Source organism: Oppia nitens, unplaced genomic scaffold (assembly GCF_028296485.1).
Source record: "Oppia nitens isolate AA-2021 unplaced genomic scaffold, nextdenovo-longstitch-racon4-pilon3 scaffold3_pilon_pilon_pilon, whole genome shotgun sequence".
Classification (NCBI taxonomy): Eukaryota; Metazoa; Arthropoda; class Arachnida; order Sarcoptiformes; family Oppiidae; genus Oppia; species Oppia nitens.
In genome coordinates, this window is record NW_026533221.1 from 3186453 (window position 1) to 3208636 (window position 22184).

At 30.1% G+C, this 22184-nt stretch overlaps 5 protein-coding genes across 6 annotated transcripts; 2 read left to right on the forward strand and 3 right to left on the reverse strand.

Annotated features, from left to right (window-relative positions):
• Nucleotides 1-563: 563 nt before the first annotated feature.
• Nucleotides 564-2579, reverse strand: LOC128957473 (PAN2-PAN3 deadenylation complex subunit Pan3-like). The gene has a single exon (XM_054303238.1). The coding sequence runs from the start codon at nt 2350-2352 to the stop codon at nt 583-585; it is 1770 nt and encodes a 589-aa protein (XP_054159213.1). The 5' UTR covers nt 2353-2579; the 3' UTR covers nt 564-582.
• A 1219-nt stretch (nt 2580-3798) lies between these two features.
• Nucleotides 3799-8780, reverse strand: LOC128958468 (aryl hydrocarbon receptor nuclear translocator homolog). 2 transcript variants are annotated; one of them, XM_054304327.1, is made up of 10 exons: nt 8414-8780; nt 7819-7976; nt 6064-6143; nt 5900-5992; nt 5696-5813; nt 5108-5620; nt 4886-5036; nt 4389-4821; nt 4198-4303; nt 3799-4134 (listed from the first exon to the last, which is right to left on the reverse strand). In XM_054304327.1, exons 1-10 carry the CDS (start codon nt 8488-8490, stop codon nt 3914-3916), a joined length of 1950 nt encoding a protein of 649 aa, XP_054160302.1. In that variant the 5' UTR covers nt 8491-8780; the 3' UTR covers nt 3799-3913. The 2 variants fall into 2 exon arrangements, with proteins under 2 accessions (XP_054160302.1, XP_054160301.1); XM_054304326.1 differs by having other exon boundaries at nt 3799-4137.
• Nucleotides 8781-9359: 579 nt separating this feature from the next.
• On the reverse strand, nt 9360-11916 carry LOC128957313 (alpha-(1,6)-fucosyltransferase-like). The gene is made up of 8 exons (XM_054303052.1): nt 11651-11916; nt 11154-11564; nt 10705-11087; nt 10294-10638; nt 10120-10234; nt 9735-10049; nt 9653-9676; nt 9360-9588 (listed from the first exon to the last, which is right to left on the reverse strand). The coding sequence occupies exons 1-8, from the start codon at nt 11694-11696 to the stop codon at nt 9479-9481; spliced, it is 1749 nt and encodes a 582-aa protein (XP_054159027.1). The 5' UTR covers nt 11697-11916; the 3' UTR covers nt 9360-9478.
• A 143-nt stretch (nt 11917-12059) lies between these two features.
• Nucleotides 12060-15833, forward strand: LOC128957804 (symplekin-like). Its single transcript, XM_054303619.1, has 3 exons — nt 12060-12381; nt 12451-15136; nt 15223-15833. Exons 1-3 carry the CDS (start codon nt 12328-12330, stop codon nt 15831-15833), a joined length of 3351 nt encoding a protein of 1116 aa, XP_054159594.1. The 5' UTR covers nt 12060-12327.
• A 552-nt stretch (nt 15834-16385) lies between these two features.
• LOC128957433 (homer protein homolog 2-like) lies at nt 16386-21869 on the forward strand. The gene is made up of 8 exons (XM_054303191.1): nt 16386-16680; nt 17760-17916; nt 19319-19450; nt 20309-20590; nt 20668-20798; nt 20907-21063; nt 21159-21359; nt 21613-21869. Exons 1-8 carry the CDS (start codon nt 16655-16657, stop codon nt 21799-21801), a joined length of 1275 nt encoding a protein of 424 aa, XP_054159166.1. The 5' UTR covers nt 16386-16654; the 3' UTR covers nt 21802-21869.
• The last annotated feature ends 315 nt before the right edge of the window (nt 21870-22184 follow it).

The window sequence follows — 22184 nt, forward strand, 5'->3', positions numbered from 1 at the left end:
TTGTAGGTGACTTTTAAATGTATATTTTTCTAACTTACTTCTAACTTCTAAGTTTAATTATTAGTTAAAATTTTCCATAAAAATTACATATTTTAATATAAATTATAGAACATATCAATATATTTGTACAATTTTAAAGATATAAATATCATTTTAATAAATCAACTAATTAAAAGTTATTATTGTATTGATAGATGAAATATTTAATATACCGATTATTATTTTTTTAATCAATTTTTATTTTTTTTTAAAATTAAAATACAATTTAATTTTGTTTTAGAATAAATTATGCATAGATTTTGTTTTTATTATTTAATAAGATTGTACTTCAAGTAATTGTAAACAAATATAATCAATATATTTATATATTCGCATAATTTTTCAGATAAAACAAAATAAACTGACATTAATTGGATTTTTAAGTTACAATAAAATAATTATAAATAACATCATTTGATTAAATACACGTTTTGTAATAATAATAATAATTTTTGTTTTTTTAATAAACATTTTTCAATGATTTGTTATTTTCAAAAAATATATCTTAAATCTTACAACTCTTGTGTCCAATCAATCAATCAATTAAAGCATTAGTTCATTGAGTGATGACTCGAAACAGCGCTTGAGTTCAGCAAATGAAACGATAAGAATGTTTTGTTCATCTCTAGAGATGAGACATATCTTCTCGGGTGAGCCGACGTCCAGTTTATTCAGATTTGATATCATGTGTCCTAAGTCAAGCCACGGACGGCCATCTTCACTGAACTGATGGAATAAGTAATCTCTAAACAATTTAAGCAAATATCGGTCACCAGTTTCCGACCAATTGGGGTCCATCTGAAGCTCTGGTCTCTCATTGATTGTCCCGAGTTTTATCAATAGTCTTACAACTCTTCCATTGTCTAACTCTTTTGACAGGTCATCCATTAGTGAATCTTCTTTGTGATACAATGTATCTAATTGTGTGTAAAATCTCGCGCCAATCATCGGCATTATGTCATTAATGGTATGCGTTGTCCCAGAGTTTGAATTATATGACAATAAGTAATAAACCAAAGAACGTAAGTCAGCTGAATAGGACCGGGAGATCAACTCTAACATTGACGGCCACGTGTCGCGATTGGCCGCCGATGCTATACTATTTGTAGACAAACAGAGACATAGTTTACCGAAAGACAAGAGATCTTCCTGTTGGAAGTGCTGTGTAATTAACTTAGGGTTAGTTGTATTGAGATAGGAATCGTTACCCAATACGTCAAACACTGCGCAACCATTGAGACGAAGGCGCGGGTATTCCTGAGAATTAGCAGAACCTGTACTACTAGTGCCAGAAGTGATGATGATTTTGGTTGGATCTAATGCTCGACATGAAAGACCTGCTAAATGAATGGCTCGCAGTGCTGATGATATCTGTATAATGAAGTTCCAGATCAACGGTTCCGGCAATAGTTTGCGTTGACTCTGCTGTTGACTGTACGGTCGCGAAGAACCAGAGTAGCCGTTCATTGAACTCGAAGAACTGGATGTACTGGAAGAGTGAAAATAATGACTCATCATTGTGTTGGCCATCGAGTGATAGTCGTAGACAAAGATGAGTGAGTTATCGCCAAATGCTTTAGTTGTAAACACTTGTCTCAATTGGACAACATTTGAGTGCAACAACTTCTTCCACGAGTCGATCGCAGCAATCATTTGCTTAGCATTGGCTGAGTTGGGCTGAAATGAGTGAAGACGTCTTAAGCAAAACAATTGTCCCGTTTTGCTGTTCGTCGCTCTGAAAACACTGCAAATCATGTTATTAAATGTTGTCGAAGGACTCGATATGTTGGCCTCGAGTGGCACTAAATCGGTATAAACGTCCACCACTTGAGGCAACTCTAAGTACATCTCATTGGAAGCCATGTCTTGAGAGACAATCAGTTTCCGTAACAATTCCTGTCTAATGGCGTCAGTCATGAAATAATTAGGTAATTGTTGGCCACCGATGGGTGCGTTAGAGGTATTCAATAAATGTGATGCTATTGCGTGAGTATTGGCTGAAGAACTAGGTTTGGTACCCATCAGACTCTTTTGCGGATCAATTGACAGTCCAGACATACGGTTGGGCAGTGAAGAAGAGTCGTTGCTGTAACCGGTGCTGACATAGCTGTTGCCACCATTGAGGTCACGATACGTGTTGTGCTGTTGTCTCGAATGAGTCGATTGGTTCTGTTGGTGGACCTGTTGGTGATTATTGTTGTGCCAGAACTGACAGTCGCTGCCATAAAAGCAATTGCCATCTGTGGCAAAGTATCGACAAATGGACTGCTTTTTGTTGCCATTCATTGAACTCATGGCTACCGTTGTGTCCATTCAAACGCTCAAAATGGTTACAAAAGTCACATCATTGTCATCGATGAAACACTTTATATATTAACACTTTATATATCTCTAAGACATATGGTTTCAGACAACGAAAAACAACAAGTCTTTCATTTGTTTGACATCACAAACAACTCACTCATTGTATTCAATATAACAATACATAGAAAGAGAGAGAAAAACAGTTTTCATATATTTGACTGAAAATACACTGAAATAGTCAAACAAACAATACTTTCCAATCAAACACTACGTCGACTCAGTTAACAGTTTTTGGGGATTTTTACCGATCATTAGCTCTGATAATACACTAAACAAAATCACACATAAGTTAAGTAAAGTTTAAATTATTTTTTTAAAAGTAGTTATCAATAATACTATTCACAGTTATATCAAGGTTTCAATTGACTTAGTATTATCTCATCAAATTATGATCAAGGTGAGATTATTATTTGTTTGTTTCAATGTACACAATAATTACAATATAATTATTATACAGTACATCCTCTGTATGTATTGTTTTTAGTTTTAAAAAATATTTTTAATTAAATTTAGTTATTGTTATGTTTGCTATTAATGGTTGCGTTAGTTAGTTATCAAATATTTTTTTTATAAAATTGTTTTAAAATATTATTACTTAAATATCTATAATTTTAATAATTTATAAATTTTAAGTATAGGTCTAATAATATTTAAACTTAAAATTTAATGAAATCACTTTAATTAAAATAGTGATTAAACTATAAAGTATTGTAATATTACATAAAAAATTATTAATTAGTATAAAATTGAAAAAAATTTCGTCCGATTTTAAATTTAATAATATTTTTTTAATATATAAGGCGATATCTCAATACAAAATTCTAGTATTTTAATGTTATTACTGTAAATAATTTATATTATTAGTATTATTATTATAACTACAGTAATTGTAATTAACGGAATGTAATTAACAAACAAACAAAAAAATATTTAATATTGTATTACAATTTATGTTTTATAATAATTATATAAATCTTGTTTTTATTGACCTACCGGTAGATAAATTCCCGATTTTTTTATATTAATGATAAATTAAAAAAAATTATTTCATGCATTATTACTGTATTATTATTATTATTACAAATGTGATATATTTGTACACATAATTAGCATTTTTATAAAATATATACAAACAAAATATTGAATGTTTAAGTGTACAAAAAACAATTGTTTTTAAAGTAATCGAAATATAATTAAAACATATAAATATAAATATATTGCTTAATATATTAATATTTTAATTATTTAGATATTTTTAAAATTTTTTTGATCGCTATGTATATAGAAAATAAAATCTCAAATTTTATAGAAATAAAATACAAATTAATGTCTAAAGATGTGGTGGCTATGAGTGACAATAACCAGTTAATGATTAATCAAATTAGACTACAATTATGATTACATTTAATTATTTATATATATTTATAAAAGAAATTTGTCTTCTCTTAAGACTTCTCGTAATAAAAAGTGATAACATATTAAATGCATATAAATGTGTCAATTGATTGCTTCATTCGGTGAATGTGTTAAACATAGATAAGTCTTCAAACGATGTCGGCTCCGATTGTCCTAACATTTGAAGCATATCTGACAGTTCTTGAGGTTGATGTGGTCCTCCCGGACCGTGGTTTGCAACCGACGGATTGCCGTGCGTTGGAGGATGGCTTACGGATGAGGCTGATGTAGTGGGCGCATCGGGTGCTCCATTATTATGCCATTGACCCCACATTCCTACTTATTATGTAAAGATCATTAATCAGATGTTTTTATTATTAACGGTATATATATACATACCTCTTGATCCCGGTGCCGAATTCAATTGTGTATACGTTGGTCCCGAAGGACTTCGTGATGGAGGACTGATTTGATTGTAAGCAACACTTTGATTGTATGCTTCAGTCTTTATAAACAATAAATATATTTTAAATACAAAATCATTTAATAAACTAATGAAGACATGCAGCGAAAGGACTAAAATAACTAACTCGAGTCAAATGTCTGGGAGTCCATGTGCTCTGCGGTGGAGAAGTGGATGAACCGGAAACACCGGTTTTGTTCATCTGCTGCGAAAGTGAGTTCGAAGCATTGGTACCACTATTCGGGTAATTGAGTGCGGAATGTGTTTGTGCTGTGGAATGGCTGGGATCGTATGCGTTATAGACCTGGTTATCATTGGCCGTTCGCCGGTCATTCATATTCTGATTGGGAATATGGCCGCGAGTCGACATCATAGATGAATAGACATCATTAGGCGGACGTTGTAAACTGTAATCTAAACCTTCATGTTTTGTCTGTCCCGGTATTATACCGACGCCTGTCATTGAATGCGGTTGATATTGATGTCCAATATTTGCATCAGTTGTTACAGTATTTTGTTGATCATTAGCCATCTCATTGCCACTCGAATGATGTAAACTTCTAATTTAATTAAATAAATTTAATTATACTCTACTGTTGTGCTGTAAATTCAAAGCTTATATACTTGGCTGAAGTGTTTGTGCAGACAATATATTCGACATCATTTGTATAAGGATTAAGAAATGCAAAACTACTGGTCCGTAGCCAAACCCAATCACAGTTCTTCGCCCGAAACCGATACATAACGGACATTACCTGACCTTTAAGTTTGAGCACTAAAATAAAAAATGAAATTATCATTTAGTTTACAGATAACAAAATAGCAATGAATCAAATGGATGCAAACCCTGTTCAAAGCTCTCTTTCATATGATTTTGGTCTTCGGGATGAAAAAAATCAAAGCATTGTTTTCCTAAAAGCTCTTGTGGTTGATATCCAAGAATATTAGAAACCCGTTGATCAACAAACGTAAACTTTCCATCCATATTGTGCCGCGAAATAAACTCATTGTTTGAATTAGAACCCATCAAATCACTGGTATTTGGCGTCGATGTCACCTGAAGTCGTCCGATAGCAACCAGACAACAATGGCTACCGTGTCCATCCTCTGAATCCATGCGATCCATTTGGACACCAGTTGGCGGCCAATTTTTGATATATCCAGTACAGTGAACCACTGCGTACGAGTTTCCGTCGGGTGATTGTCCCAAACTATTACGTTGTCTCATGCGATGGATATGACTCGGAGATATACTGTCCGGTTGTATGTTACCGATCTTCATACGACATATGAACCCACGTCTGGAGCCCATACATAATCGCATTGACGATTGATGGCCCTCTTTCTTGACAGTACCAGCTTTTCAGGATAAAAACAAACAAATAACTCATTAGTAATTATTGCTTATTTAAAAAAGATTTTTCAAATATTTACTTTTTAAATCAAGTATTCGTCCAGAATTTGGAGATTCTTGTGTTGAAAGTTGTTCCCTAACTTTGTCAACATCTTCGGGATGTATTATATCGTAAACACATGAATTGAAAAAATCAGTCTATAATGAAAACATAAATCATTTTTAAGTATTAACTATATGCATATATATATATATATATAATTCAAAAATATTATTACGCAGACCTGTGACTGGTTAAGCACTGGTGTCACCGAATCAGAGACATAGATGACACGTCCCGTATCACAGGCCACCACAAACAGGAAGCCATCGGCTGCCTATTAAATCATTCATTAAAATTAATCAATTTATTTGCTTAAAAAACATCATTTATACAATTAAGACATACTTCAAGAATCAAGTGCTTGAGCTCCTGATCGGTCAAAAATGATGGCTTATAAGTGCCATCACTGCTGGTATTACCGGTCCCTATATTAATGGTATTATCAAATTAAATATTTTGGCCAAGTACCAATTTTTATTAAAATAATATTTTAAGATTTAAATCTCATAATTATTATTCATATGACATAGACATCCAATAAAATACACAATATATGTATAAAATACTAGTTAATAACTCGTTAGTTAGTAAAATAGTTAGTAACATGTATTGTATATAATAAATTTAGTAACAATAGTAATTGTTATTTCAATTATATATGTAAATCACAAGTAATTATTTATATTATCGCAATTAATAAATTCACATCACTAACAATATTTTTATGTTGTCTATTAAATATATAAGAAAAAACATTTCAATTGAATGAAAAAATTACCGGTAGTTTAACATTCAAAGTATAGAAAAATTATTATTTTTTTATTGTGGATATAAAAAGATATTTATGATAAATTAAAATGTGAATTGAATTATAATTTAGTTATTTTTTCAATAAGCTCTTTGAGGTTATTTTTATTAAATAACATAAAACTTATATAAAACAGCATAAATCAAATACTATTACAAAACAAAACAATTAATTTAAATACGGTATTTCATTTGAAAAACAATTTATATATACAGTACTACAGTATCTATCCTAACATATAAATTTCACAAACAAAAAACTTTGTTAAACATAGGGCTATAGGTATTATAAAAATTAGGTGAACACAATGTTTTGCTAATTAATTGCATTTTTTACAAATGTTTGGACCAATAGTAATAACTAATAAAATAAAAGGCCATAATTAAAATCATTTCATATATGGGTTATTCACGATATGTATTAGACAATGAAATGAAACCAAAATGTTATCGACTCTATAGTTGAAGTTATTAGTGAATACCACATAAAAAACATAATTACAAGAAAAATGTAATCAATTGCTGCCCATAAAGACATGACTTCAACCAAAGCCCGAAGCGATTTCAACAAAATATATATTTATATTTATATGAGAAACAAAAGCATTTATATAGAGGTGAGAGAGGCATATGTGTGAGGGATTGGGATATTATTGGTACTTATATACAGTAATATCATATATAGACTGTATATTATAAATAAGTTTATGAGATGGGAAATGCACTCATTTTTTTAACGGCAATTTGTTTTTGGCTGATGTTTGACCACAATATCGTAGACATAAAAGCTAATCACATAAATGGCATTTGCATTGACTTTATTATTATTTATACAAATATTTAATAATATGATTAAAGCAACAAAAAACACTATAATATTGAGGGAAAATCACTTGACTTCATTAACTTGAAATCATTTTACTTATTAAATATTTATAATGCAAATATAGAGTACAACTAAAAACTATATGTTATATAATTTCATTATATTTGACGGCAAAATAGGAGGTATTAGAGTCTATAAGGCTTTTGCTATGCGTTTATACAATACATATGATATGAGACTCATATATGAGAGAAAATATAAATCACTTTTTTGTTTTTCATCGATTTATATGCAATACTACTGTATTTCATACATGCATTATATGATATAATAGCAAAAAAAAATATTTTTATAACAAAAAACAAAATCCAACAAAACTCTAAGTCTCTTTTGAGACCACTAGTGGATCAAATGATAGTCAATATTATGTTAAACTTATGAAAACGCAATTTTGTTTTATATCTGACCTCTTAATGATTTCATGTGTGCGACGGCCATCCTCAAAATGGTCAGTTTGTCGGGCTTTCGGGCCAATGCCGAACACGTGGGTACCATATCCGACAGTTCGGTAATATATGCCGTCATTTTGTTGCGACGCCTCCTCTCGATTTCGCTGTGATTCTCACTTAAAGATCAGTTCATAAGAAAAATAATTGTTGTCAACAAAACGTTTTTTTAATTTAATAATTATCATCAAATTATTGACATTTAGTTATTAACGCCAATCAACTAGCAATCAGATTAAACTTATTCAACACCAGAAATCCATTATTAGCCACACTTTGATGACCACCACTAATGTCATTCACAAACAGTTTTGACATTCAATGTAATAGATGTGTAAATCCATAGGACATCCTTGAGATGGATGGCAATGACGACTAGTTGATAGTAATTTTAATTATGTGTGTTTATGGTGTCAACTATCACAGACACCTATTGCGGTCGAAACGATGGTCACATCGTCATCAATATTAGTTGATGAAAGTGACAGTAGTGGTGGATAAATGTATGGCTAATAATGGACAGTCACTGGCAGACAGATCTAATGGTAAGACATACCGAGCGAACCGTTCCTTGTCTTGAGTGCCCTCTTCTTCCATTCGTTGGCCGTATTTAACTGTCTGTGTTTCGGCCATATATAGGATCAACTACTTAACTCCGGTGACCAATTGGTCCAACAAAACAGTCTTTAAATGGTATTCAATGGCAAATGTATTGGTTTTGTTAAGTATTTTATTTAAGCAATTATTGTGTGAACACAACAAACACTACATTCACAGCCATTCGATCATTGAATGCATTGATTCAATCGCTCACTACTTTATATGTGTTGATGAGTACAGTGTATCGCAACCATTGCCAGCCTATTATCCAACCATTCAAATGGCATTCAATGCAACCAATTATCTAATACTCTATTATCAAAACACAACCGACATCTGCCGGTACTACAAGTCAACCAACTATTACCTCAATATTATTAATGTTTTTAATTTACCGTTAAATGTTACTTAATTCCCACCATATAGAGATATGTAAGTTTGATAATATTAACAAATATTTTGTGACTTTAAATTTGCCACCCCCACCCCACCCCAACCCCCGTTTTTATACGTTTTCAAGTTTTACCACCCCTTGTATTTAGACGTCTCAAATAGTTCCAAACCCTTTGAATATGCTATTTATTTAGCGATTTAAAATATGTAAAAATACTGTAAACGTATACAATTATATTAAATACTGTTATAACTAATTAATTACAGGTAATAGTTATCTAAATATACCGTTTTTAATAGATTACTATTAAATATACATTATAATACACCATTATTGCTTTTTCCACACCGACGTTTAATTTACCAGTGGTGGTAAAAAATGCCAGTTTTTACTGTATGAAAATGTTATTTTTTCAAATATACGGTACGGTAATTAACACTAATTTATTTATAAATTACAATATATACAATATTTCATACAATATACAATTATTGTATAAACAAATTACTAAATTCATTAATTTAATTTAATTGAACAATTAATGATAAAATAATAATAAATAATTGACAAATAAAAACATATAATATCTAAGTAACAGTAAGTTATGTCAATTTTTATACCCGACCATCAATTGGACTCAAATAGTTTGAAGTGAGCGCTCGCTATCTTTTCATTTGTCTTAAAGCCGGGATATAAACCATTTTGTTTTGTCTCCCGATTGAGTCCTTTACTGTAACCTATAATTTAGATATATATTTAAAAATTATATAATTTCTAAAATAAATTTGTTTTAATGATTACCGTTCCAATGGTTTCCAGCAATTCCTAAAAATATAAAAAATTTATAAACATATAAATATATAAACAAAACAATATTACTTACCAACGACATCACCAATTTTAAGATCAATTTCATGGCTATTCTGTGATTTGTGATTAAGTATAGCGATCTGATTGTGATCTGATTGACCGCCAAAATAATAGATATCGTCTAATGAATAGTAAGCACTGGATTTATCCAATTTTGTTGAGTACGACTTCGGCTCAATCCTGGTCTGCATCAACTCGTAGGCCAAACGACATACCTGTGAACTAAAAGTGCAAACAAGAAATTCTGTTTCACTTAATAGCCATATATCGAGAATTATGTTTCGCAATGAGTCTATTGAGTAACGGCGGCCAAGACTTGCAGTTTGAGCTAAATTTTTGAATTTAAAAAATAGTAAATTTCATAACATATACCGTAAGATTAAAGCTTAAATACATACAGATTTGTGAATCACCAATAAATATATATCCCATGTCTTCAAATGGTTTAATTTCTTTGGACCACAAAGAAGAGTCATCGGTAGCTAAATATACTAAACGTTCAACTTTTGTATTCTGAAACAATCAAAATAATAATTAATAACAGATTATTACAGAAAATTGTTTTAACAAACCGTTTGATTTCTTTCATAGAATAGATCCAATCGATCGTAATAATCGGCAACAAATTTCATATATTCGGCCAACGGATGAAAAGCCGCTTCGGTACCAATTTTGTCAGTGCGACGGACGTGAACTCCAACTATAGGTCCTCTGAAATTGAATCTCTCTTTCTGTTTCTTTATATAATCACTCATCTCTTGCGATGGTCTCATCAAAAAACTGACAATTTGTCCGATAAACCAGACAATAGGTGCGCCGTGCAGTTGAACCAATGATTGTGTTAATTCTTCGGGTATACTCAATGGTAGATAATCGGGACGAGAACGCATTGAATCAATTATTGGCAGATCAACGACCTGTTTGATTGAATTGTTTAAATTATTAATAAAAATATTTTAAAACATTACTGCAATCATTAAAACCTGATAAATATCTAAATCTGATGAAGAACTCCATGATATTCTACTGGAACCGGAATCATCCAAACAGGTCTGACTTAAAGGCAAAAAAACTGAATCCCAACCCTTGTTTGACGATCCTTTGGACTTTGACTGAGCGTAACGCCAGTTCTGTGAATTCATAATAAGAGTACGCTTTGTGGCCATCGCGACAATCATACAGTAAACCAAATGATGTATTTGACAGCCAAAGCCACAGCCTTTGTTTAGTTGACAGATCAACTTCTTTGTTGAACCACATTTGTCTTTAACTGGATTTTGCAATTCATTTATCTTATTTTTAACCAAATCATTCAATCTTTTAAACTCGGATTTTCTCCAAATATTATCTCTCTTTTCGATGACCTCTACAATCACCGATAAACTCTATTAATAAACATTACTTAAAAATGAATATTCAATAAAATTCAAACCTAAATCATAAAACATATTGTGTTTGATTTGGTTAACGAATTGCATGATCGATGAGTTGGTTTTGGTTCTCAAGAAGTGCCACAACTCATTCATATTAAACTCAACGCGACGTCGACTTAACTCATACTCTTGTGATGGAAAGTATGACGACTTTAATGACGACGACTTTGCATCCGATTGTTGGCCAGAAGTGACACTTAAATCAATTGGCAAATAGTTTTGCAATAAACTTCTCAGCTCTTCATTTTGTGCCTTAAGAGCCGTCAATTCATTCATTGCACGGGAAAGTCGGGCCAAAATCATTTCGCCGTTACTATTCATGTCAACATTGCCGTCATCTCTATTGTGCGACCAACCGATCAATGGACCAGTTATGACAAATATTACGAGAAGCCATACAATAACAATGGCTAAGTCATCAATAGATAAGATAATTAAAATCAAAATTTGATTGTAATATCAAAAGAGTGCCACAAAAGTGTGGTAAAGAAGTTACCGATTAATAGACGACTGGCCGAAGTCACCGAAAAAGAGTGAATCATTGCCACCAATGATTGATTGCACGTTATGTCCAATTAAATGGTTGTCTTCTCTCTGATATCATGTCATGTCTTCCGTGTCGTGTCTATCGCTGTCTGTTTGAGTGTTTGTTTCATTCAAATCAATATAATTGTCACTCAAATGACAAACATTTTTGTTTTCGTTTTATACAAACAAATAGACACTCAATATATAGAGTCGACAATTGTTCAAAACAAACGTTACGCTGGGTTTACAACAAACGATAGTTTATCAATTGTACACAAATTCATATTATTTATATAAAATATTTAACACATATAATGACAAATTAGGGTACAATACGTTACAAACAATTGTAACACTATTTTTTAATTATTAAAATTAAGTGTATTTATAATAATTTCTATTAATTGTTTGTTTTGATTGTTATTTTTCACAATTAAATTATTGTTTATTTTTTCATTGATATCGACGTTAAATGTCATTGAAATCATTGAAAACCATTGATCGATACAAACAATCAATTGAAGAGCACTTTTAACAAACATTTAAAGACATTAATACTTATAAAACATATTCAATACAATCATTTCACACATAATTTAGTTTTTTTTGACAATAATTTAGTTGTTTAGTCAATAAAACAATAAAATGAGCGCAGATTCAGCTGAAGACGTAAAGATGAGTTCATCAATAGAGGATAGGGTAACCGTTACCACGATTTTTCAGTGATAATATCAATTGATTGACCACTTTTTCCGATTGTTCCTTTAGGTGATAAATCTGTTGAACGATTCGATGACTACCACCGATGACAACGAAAAGGTAACAAATCTGCGCAAAGTTCAGGAATTGGTTTTACATAACGACTTGTTGGACAACTTCTTGGACGAAATTCTTGGCTTTCAAAACGACAGAGACATTGATGTCAGACGTTTTGTGGTCGGCTTTATAGAGAGCGCCTGCAAGAAGGATCCCGAGTACTTCCCAAAAGTTATTATGAATTTAAAGGTTATGTTAGCAGACGATAGCTCTAATGTCATCAAAAAGGCCATACAGACGGCCACTCAGTTATATAAAGAGTTTCTTAAATGGATTTGCAAAGGAAAGATCAACGAATTGGTTGAATCAGTTTATGAGGAATGGCTTCAAATAAAATTACATTTGTTTGGACTGTTAGACAATGCAGACAACGATGGCATCAGAACACAGGCCATCAAATTCATGGAAATGATTGTCATTTGTCAGACACGTAAAGACCAGTTCACTACTGGCGATGACTTTAATTTGGACTCAATGTCTTCGAGTCAATTGATCGATTTGGACGCACTCGAAGAAGAGGCCAAACAAGTGTTTGAACAGTTGATTATATTTCACGGAACACCTCATATATCTAGTGTTAACTTAATGGCAACAATGCAGACATTGACACTGATTTCTAAACAGCGATCGCAACTGTTTATGGCAAAAGTGATACAAGCGATGGAAGCACTTCACGCCAATCTTCCGCCAACTTTAGCCAAATCTCAAGTCAATTCAGTTCGCAAACAATTAAAACTTCAACTTTTGATACTTTTAAAACATCCCATGTCTTGGGCATCGTCGACATTTCAGACACAAATTACTCAATTGTTAATAGATTTAGGCGCCTCTCAGTCGGAGATTTATAGATGTCTGAATGAACACAGAAAAAGAGCCATAAAAATGGAGCCCAAAGATGTCGAAGTAAAGCGAATTAAATTGGAATCCGACGAACTCGACGATGAAGATAATGAACCGCCGCCTGTAATTCCATCAGCAAAGATCACTAAGAATGAGGCCAACACTGCCATTGATATTACGGCTGAGGATATAATTCCTCGTTTGAATATCGATAATGTCTGCGATTTAGTTCTTGTATCTTTATTAGCACTTCCCGATTCTATGCCACACCATTTTCAGGCCACATACACACCAGTGGCTGCCGCCGGCACCGCGTCTCAAGTCAAACATTTGGCCCGTCTTTTATCCTCACAATTAACAGCCCAAGGATTGGGAAAAGGGGTACAAGAAATGGTAGAAAAAATGACAAATTTATCAAAAGCCCAATTGAGTGACGAACAAACTGTTGAACAAAATCAGAAAATAGCGACAATTATTGGTAAATCAATAGCTCAAGAGCTAAAGAAACAGGAACAGTTACAATCACAACAACAACAACAGCAGCAGCAACACCAACAACAACAAAAAGTAAGACTACAACAATCAGGTAAACAGTTGAGTGGAGGCGTTAAATTGAAACAATTAAATTTGGCTGAAATTACTAAACCATTGAATGAAGAGGTGAAGAATCAGATGGCTTTGGATGCCATCAATCGGATACTAAAAGAAGATAAAAAATATTTCTTTTCGACGACACAGTTAGAGACCAGAATTAAGATATTAGCGATGCTTTCGTGTGAATATAACGATACATCCAATATTGAATCATTGATAAGAAACTATGCATTTGAAGACATCCGAAATCGACACGAAATCCTATTCAATGCACTCTATAATGAGTTTGTTTTTGCCAAAAAACGTGACAACGATTTTACCCATTATTCAGTCTATTTGACAAAATTATTACAAGACTTGATGACAAAAACAGAACTCAAAGATCGCGACCATTTTCTCACTAAGTTTTACTCTGAGTGTCCACTTTTGACCGTACAGTCCATTGATTTATTAAAACATTTTATTTTAAGCGACGATATGTATACACTGAGTGTTAGCACCGGTATTAATATATTGAAAGATTTAATTGAAACTAAAAGAAAACATGCCATCAAACTAATATCACTATTACTTGAGCTGTGTATTCATCCCGAAAAGTCTGATGTTAGGTCACATTCAGTAAAGACCGCCAAATATTTATATGAAACTTATAATAATGATAGCATTAGACAACCAATCGAAGAGTTTGCATTGAAAGCTCTCCGATATCTCTTAGAACCTCAACCTCCGGCAGTTATAGACAAAGAAACTACTGGCCTCTGGAACGACGACTTAATTAAATTATGTCTTGTATTGTATTTAAGTCTTTTGCCAACAAGTCATAGACATATTCATGATTTAGCCGTTGTCTATGTAGGCACCAGTGCTGACACTAAACGTATTATTCTAAGAGTTCTCGAAGGTCCAGTCAAAGGAATGGGAATGAACTCTCCAGAACTGTTACTTCTAGTAGAGAACTGTCCAAAAGGTGCCGAAACATTGGTGACTCGTATTATACACGTTTTGACCGATAAACAGCCACCGAGTGCTGAACTAGTATCCCGAGTCCGCGATTTATATCATAAGCGAGTGTCTGACGTCAGATTTTTGATACCAGTGCTCAATGGTTTATCTAAGGCTGAAGTTATAGGAGCGTTGCCTAAACTTATTAAATTGAATCCCGTTGTTGTCAAAGAAGTTTTCAATAGACTTTTAGGAGCTCATGGTTTGTAGATTTATTAAATTATTTTTTGTTTGTCTTAAAAATTGATTAAAAATCTTAATCTAATATTAATTATTCATTTTTTACAGTCGAGTCGGGAACCAATTTTCAGAGTCCATTAACTCCCGCTGAACTTCTTATCGCATTACATAATATCGATCCGACAAAATGTGAAATCAAGACTATCATCAAAGCAACCAATTTATGTTTTGCTGAGACAAACATATATACGGCTGAAGTGTTAGCAGTTGTTATGCAACTGTTGATGGAATCAAATCCATTGCCAACACTATTGATGCGAACAGTCATTCAAAGTCTCTCACAATATCCACGACTAATAGGTTTTGTTATGAATATATTGCAGCGATTGATATTAAAACAGGTGTGGAAACAGAAGAAAGTATGGGAAGGATTCATCAAATGTTGTCAACGAACTAAACCACAAAGTTTTCAAGTGTTGCTCCAATTACCGGGACCTCAGCTGAAGGCCGTGTTTGCCAGCAGTCCTGACCTACAGCCGGCACTTCAAGAGCACGTCAACACTTTTACAGACCATCAGCGATCACACATACCTCAGTCGATATTAGATGTCATCTTTTTGTCCACTGAGATAACCGGTGAACTACAGACCACTGAAGCAAATGAAGAGACACCGACTATTGGTAGTAATATACCCACAGAACAGACGGCAACCACTTAGTTATGATTTTTTATGATTTAAAAATAAAATATAATTTAATAATTTTGTATATTTATTTGTAAGAAAATTATAAAATTAGACATTTTTATATATTAGTTTATGTATTAAATTAACTATTAAAATGTTTAGAAAACAAATTTTTAAACTTATCATTAAAAATACATTTAAAATTTTTGTCGCTTTTATTTATGACTATTTGTATGTCGTTTGTCATAAAAAAAATATATATATATTACAGAAAAGTGATGAACTATACTATATATATATATATGATTCTGAACAGTAGGTCAATCCTAAGTGATTATCAATAATACATTAGGAGTGTAAATGTCTTTATAAAAGCGAAATTTGAAGAGATTAATGCAAAGATAAAAAGATATGAGTGGTTAGTATGCATTTGGATAGCGATGTTTGAATGAACGGTACCGACGAAGATATCACATCAGTTTTGAGAGGAAAGCTCCGGTAGTTTTGTTGCAAAACAAACACACAATAAATACATTGTTGTCTGTGGTCTCTCTCCTTCTCTCCTCTCTCTCTCTCTCTCCCTCTCTCTCCTCTCTTCTTCACTTTTCCAGTGCCTCTGAAACTCATTTAATGATTAGAGTATTGAGTTTGCGCTTTGTCTGCAATCGGCAGCCAATCGTGTCAACCACTCTATGATAGCCCACATACAGAGTGTGTCTTATACTGTGTTTGTGATCCGCGGCTCCCATTTACACGACGATATGGCTGTTGTTGTCATCACCGAAACACATCTGACAGCAGACCATCACATGTCTCATTCATCCACCATCTAATCACAACCCCAGACCCATCATATGACCATTGAGTCCAACAGAATGGGGTGAGTAGTAGTAATGATAATAATAATAATAGTATTAGTTTTGTGTTCATTGATCTCTTTAAGACAATTATCGATATATTTATTTTATTATCAATACTCTTGAGCCGTATTTTTAATATATTTATTTATTAATTATATTATATTATTAAATAAGTCTTATTTTAAATAAATAAATAAATAAATTAGCCATTTATATAGATATATAATATATATATATATATAATTATTTGTAAAATGTCGAGAATGCGCTAGCTCAAATATTCTCGTAGATGTACATACAGTACTGTATATTGGTATTAATATTTAGTTTATATAATGTAAATATAACTTAAATATTATTAACTAATTATATGTTATTAATAGTATAAATATTTTTGTTATATAAATTATACATTAACTGAGATTTTAATAGTTGAGTATATTATTACTATTATTATATATACTTATTTTTATTATTAATAATTAATTAGTATACTGTATTTACCGACACTACTGTTTGTTATATATCATATATATACTACACAGTATTTTAATGTATTAGTTAACAATACTACAGTAGTTTGTTAAATAAATTAATAAATTTTGTATACAAGACACACACACACCACACAAATAACTAATAATTGTATTGAATAAATTAATGGCAATATAAATAAATTTCTATGACTTTATTGGTTGGGCTTTAATTAGATTATCACGATTTTTACAATTTATTAAGACAAAAGTAATTATTTGACTCACATTTGCAACAAATATGCGCTTAAATAAAGATAATATAATACATACAAAAAAACAATACTTTAATTTTTAGACATGTTTTTTCTTAAATATATGTATTAATGTAATTTAAATGGCATTGAATTGGAAACACAAAATCGTGTCTTAATTTCTTTAAGTTTGTTTGTTGTTGTGGTTGTTTCGCATCACTTACCAGTTTAATGAATATATGACCACTTTTTTTATATTTTCATTGATTAAACACAGCAAAAATATTTTTTTGTTTTTGTTTTTTTAAAAAAAAATTAAATGTTGATACAAATTGATACAAATAAAAATGTATTTCTTCTTTGCGGTGATAGAGAACAGCCCATCTTCACGACAAAAGCGCACGTCTTCCACATCGATCCGCAGACCAAGAGGTCATGGATTCCGGCCAGTGTTCAGGCCGTCAATGTTTCCTTCTTTTATGATTCAAATCGCAACTTATATAGGATTATAAGCGTCGAAAATGCCAAGGTAGTTTTAATTTTAATTGTATATATTTTATTCATAATTTTAATCATAAACTAAATTTTTAAAAAAATAATAATAGGCTATACTTATATATAGTATATTTTTGTTTAAACTATATATATAAAAGGGGTTTTCATATATTTAGCACATGCGGTTTTTGCTATAATTCTTAAATGGTGTGAGATATATTAATTTTGTAAAAAATGTATTAAAATATGATTTACGCGTGATATTATAAAACATTAAATTTTTAATTTTGATCACGTGATCATATTTATTTTGGGATGTTTGCAAACCACTATGTCAGAACCTAATCTATAAATGATAGAATAAAATTTCAATTATATTTTTGTAAAGCTTACATTGAAAATTTATGGAAAGAAAGAATTTTTAAAATTGGTCGAAGAATAAAATTTTTATGGTTTTTCAAACTTGTGGAATAACACATTATATAAAATAGTCAAAAATAAAATGACGTTATTTATGGATAGTAGACACTAATTAGATAAAGATTTTAATACTATTACTTATTCTAAAAACAAAATTTTTTTATGTCGAATATTTTTTTAGATATTCAAATTACAATAAAAAGCACAACATAGTAATTCGATAATGTAATTTGTAATTAAATTTTATTATTTTAAAAAATATTCGACATAAAAAAATTTTGTTTTTAGAATAAGTAATAGTATAAAAATCTTTATCTAATTAGTGTCTACTATCCATAAATTACGTCATTTTATTTTTGACTATTTTATATAATGTGTTATTCCACAAGTTTGAAAAACCATAAAAATTTTATTCTTCGACCAATATTAAAAATTTTTTCTTTCCGTAAATTTTCAATGTTAGCTTTACAAAAATATAATTGAAATTTTATTCTATCATTTATAGATTAGGTTCTGACATAGTGGTTTGCAAGCATCCCAAAATAAATATGATCACGTGATCAAAATTAAAAATTTAATATTTAATAATATCACGCGTAAATCATATATTAATACACTTTTTACAAAATTAATATATCTCACTCCGTTTAAGAATTATAGCAAAAACCGCATGTGCTAAATATATGAAAAACCCTTTTATATACATGTTTTTTTTGGATGTAAAATTTATTGTCAATATAAATCAAAATTTTTAAATCAATTTTTATTTAATAGTTTTTTGTCCCAATTTTTGTTATTATTTTTTTGTTATTTATTTCTAATCAATTCAATACAGTATTTTTATGGTTATATTTCAAACTACATGTGCTTTGATGCGGAACTGATTCATCGAAAAAATTATCCTAAAATACTAATAAAAAGCAATAATAATAACTAATAATAATATAATAATAATAAAATGTTTTTTATTTCTAAAATAATTTTTTATATTTATATTATTTTATATTTATTAATAGGCTGTCATTAATAGCACAATAACTCCAAACATGACTTTCACAAAAACATCACAAAAATTTGGTCAGTGGTCTGATATTAGGGCCAACACTGTATACGGTTTGGGGTTTGCATCAGAACCTGAATTAAATAAGGTTTGTATTGAAATAAAATAATTATTATTTTAATAACCATATTGTGCCTAATTTCGCATTTTTAAAATTAAATTTAGTATAAACTAATTTATCATTTTTTTCGGTTAATAACTATTATTTAATTTATTTGTATGTTTTAGATTCAAGTTATTATAGCTAAATCTGATAAATTTTTAAAAAATGGTTTATTATAGACTATCACAATACTTACAATTATTATTTATTAAGTCACGCTTATATAAATTTATATGATTTTTTTAAATGATAAAATATCTTATATAGTATTTTATTAAAAAAAATTTATTTACATATTGCTATTGTTTTTAAATAGTCAAATTCTTAGTGTACTTTTATTATTTAAATAATAGTATTGAATAAAATACTATATAATATAAATATTACCTGTTCAATATGTAATACAGTATATGGTATTAATATAATATTATATTTAAGCATTTTATAAACATTATATACGGTACAATTAATCTAATGAATTACTAATATACTTATTAAATTAATGCTAATAATAGAGATTTTCAGTAATATTTATGATTTTAAATTAAATACTTAAATAATATATTATTTTAAAAATATTATGAATATTTTATTTCTACAGTAATTATAATATTTAATTAGTCGGAAATTTTAGTTTTTTTAATTTAAAATAAATTAGACAGTAATTTTGAATATATATCTAAAATAAATATAAAAAATTTATTACAAATTCCAAACATACAGTGAATTGCATACAAAATAATAAATTTATATTTTTAAGTATAGCTAATTATAGCACACTTTGATATTTAAGATAAATTTTAAAATTTATTAATTAAAACTTTTAAAAATATATATTTTTAGTTTATAGAGAAGTTTCAAGAAGTCAAAGAAGCGACCAGAAGTGCGGCCCAACAGAAGGCATACCCGAACGGGTCTATCATTAATACAAATGCAAATCAAACAACAAATAATCGCGAATCGACTCAAAACAATGACTTAGCCAACGAAGAGATAAACAGAGGATCTAACAGCCAATTAGATCCACCCATTAGTGTAACGCTTCCTCTTCATAATAATGAACACAAAGGATCACTTGTGGCCCACCAAAGGAGTCAAAGTCTGTCCGGACTTCAGGCCAATAAAGTAATCAATTTATTATTTAGTAGTTATTTAGTTAACATTCAATTTCATCTGATTTTTTCAACGAAAAAAATGTATAGTTGCTTACGGAGAGTCCTAAATATTCACATAAGGATACAAAGTCAATGGGCTCGACAACACTACCGCAGTCATCAACGGAAGCTCAGCTCAAATATGAAAACGATAGACTCAAACTAGCACTCGCACAAAGGTATGGCACCGGTATCTTAATTTCACAAAACAAATATATTGTATTCAATAATACTGTAAATCAAATAAATTATTATTAATTATTTTTTTGATTAATTTAATTTAATAGTTCAACAAATGCCAAAAAATGGGAAATAGAATTACAAACATTGAAGAGTAATAATACAAGACTGACGAACGCTCTGCAAGAGTCCACCGCCAATGTCGAGGAATGGAAGAGACAATTGCAGACATTGAAAGAAGAAAATGGAAAAATGAGACATAAGGTTTGTCTACTAAAATTAAATAAATAAAACCATTATTTATTAATTATTTATTTAATCATTCAAATAAAAATTATTATTATTATTATTACATTTAGTTGCTTGAAGTTGAAGTGAGTAATGGCAATACTGATGCCATGAACGAACTGAGCAAAGAAATGGCTAATTTAAGTGCAAGGGCTGAACATTTAGATTCAGAAGTTAAACAAAAAGATAAAGAAATGGAACAAATGAGGAAACGACTCGATGAACAAAACCATATATACAGCACATCCCATAAAGTGGACGACAAACTTAAGGTATGTCTCATATGATCTCAAGTATTGTTAATACTATAGTATTTATTTATTTAACTGTATATGTTATGGCATTAAACTATTGTAGTAATAGTAAACAGTAGTTAAAAGTTTGATTTGATTTATATCTATTTAAAGGATATAAATTTGAACAAACAATTATTAAAAATAAATTTACAAAACTTTTTCTATTGATATTATAAATGATTATTTTTTTAAAAATGTCATTTCATTTATTTATTTCCTATTGTTTAAGGCATTACTTTATGAAAACGAGAATCTCCGGAGTCAACTGAATCGGATTCACGACCAAAACGACAACAATAAGGTGACAGATAAGACACGACAGGGATTTCTGGAACAGTTGAACAAAAGATTAGCTCAAAATATTCAAGAACTGCGACAAATTCAACAAGAATTTGCACAATTGTTGAACACTTCCTGATTTTGTGGCCAAATATTATTATTACAATTATTATTACACAAACTAAACAAATAATTGAAGAAAAAAACACTGGAATTTGCAAATCGATTCTGTGTTTTTGACTAATAAATAATAATAATAATAATATTATTATTATTATGTTTTGTTTATAAATAATGAAAATTTATTGGTTACATATAATTATCATAATTAATGGTGATTATTAATTTGATGATTATAACACGATAATTAATTTTAATTTAAATTATAAAAGCTCACTAGAACAAATTGTATTTAATTTATAAAAAATATTATTTATTATATTGTATGTATGTATTATTATTATTATTGATTATTTCAAGAAATATTTAAGTTGATAATTAATGTAAAACTAGTGATTACTT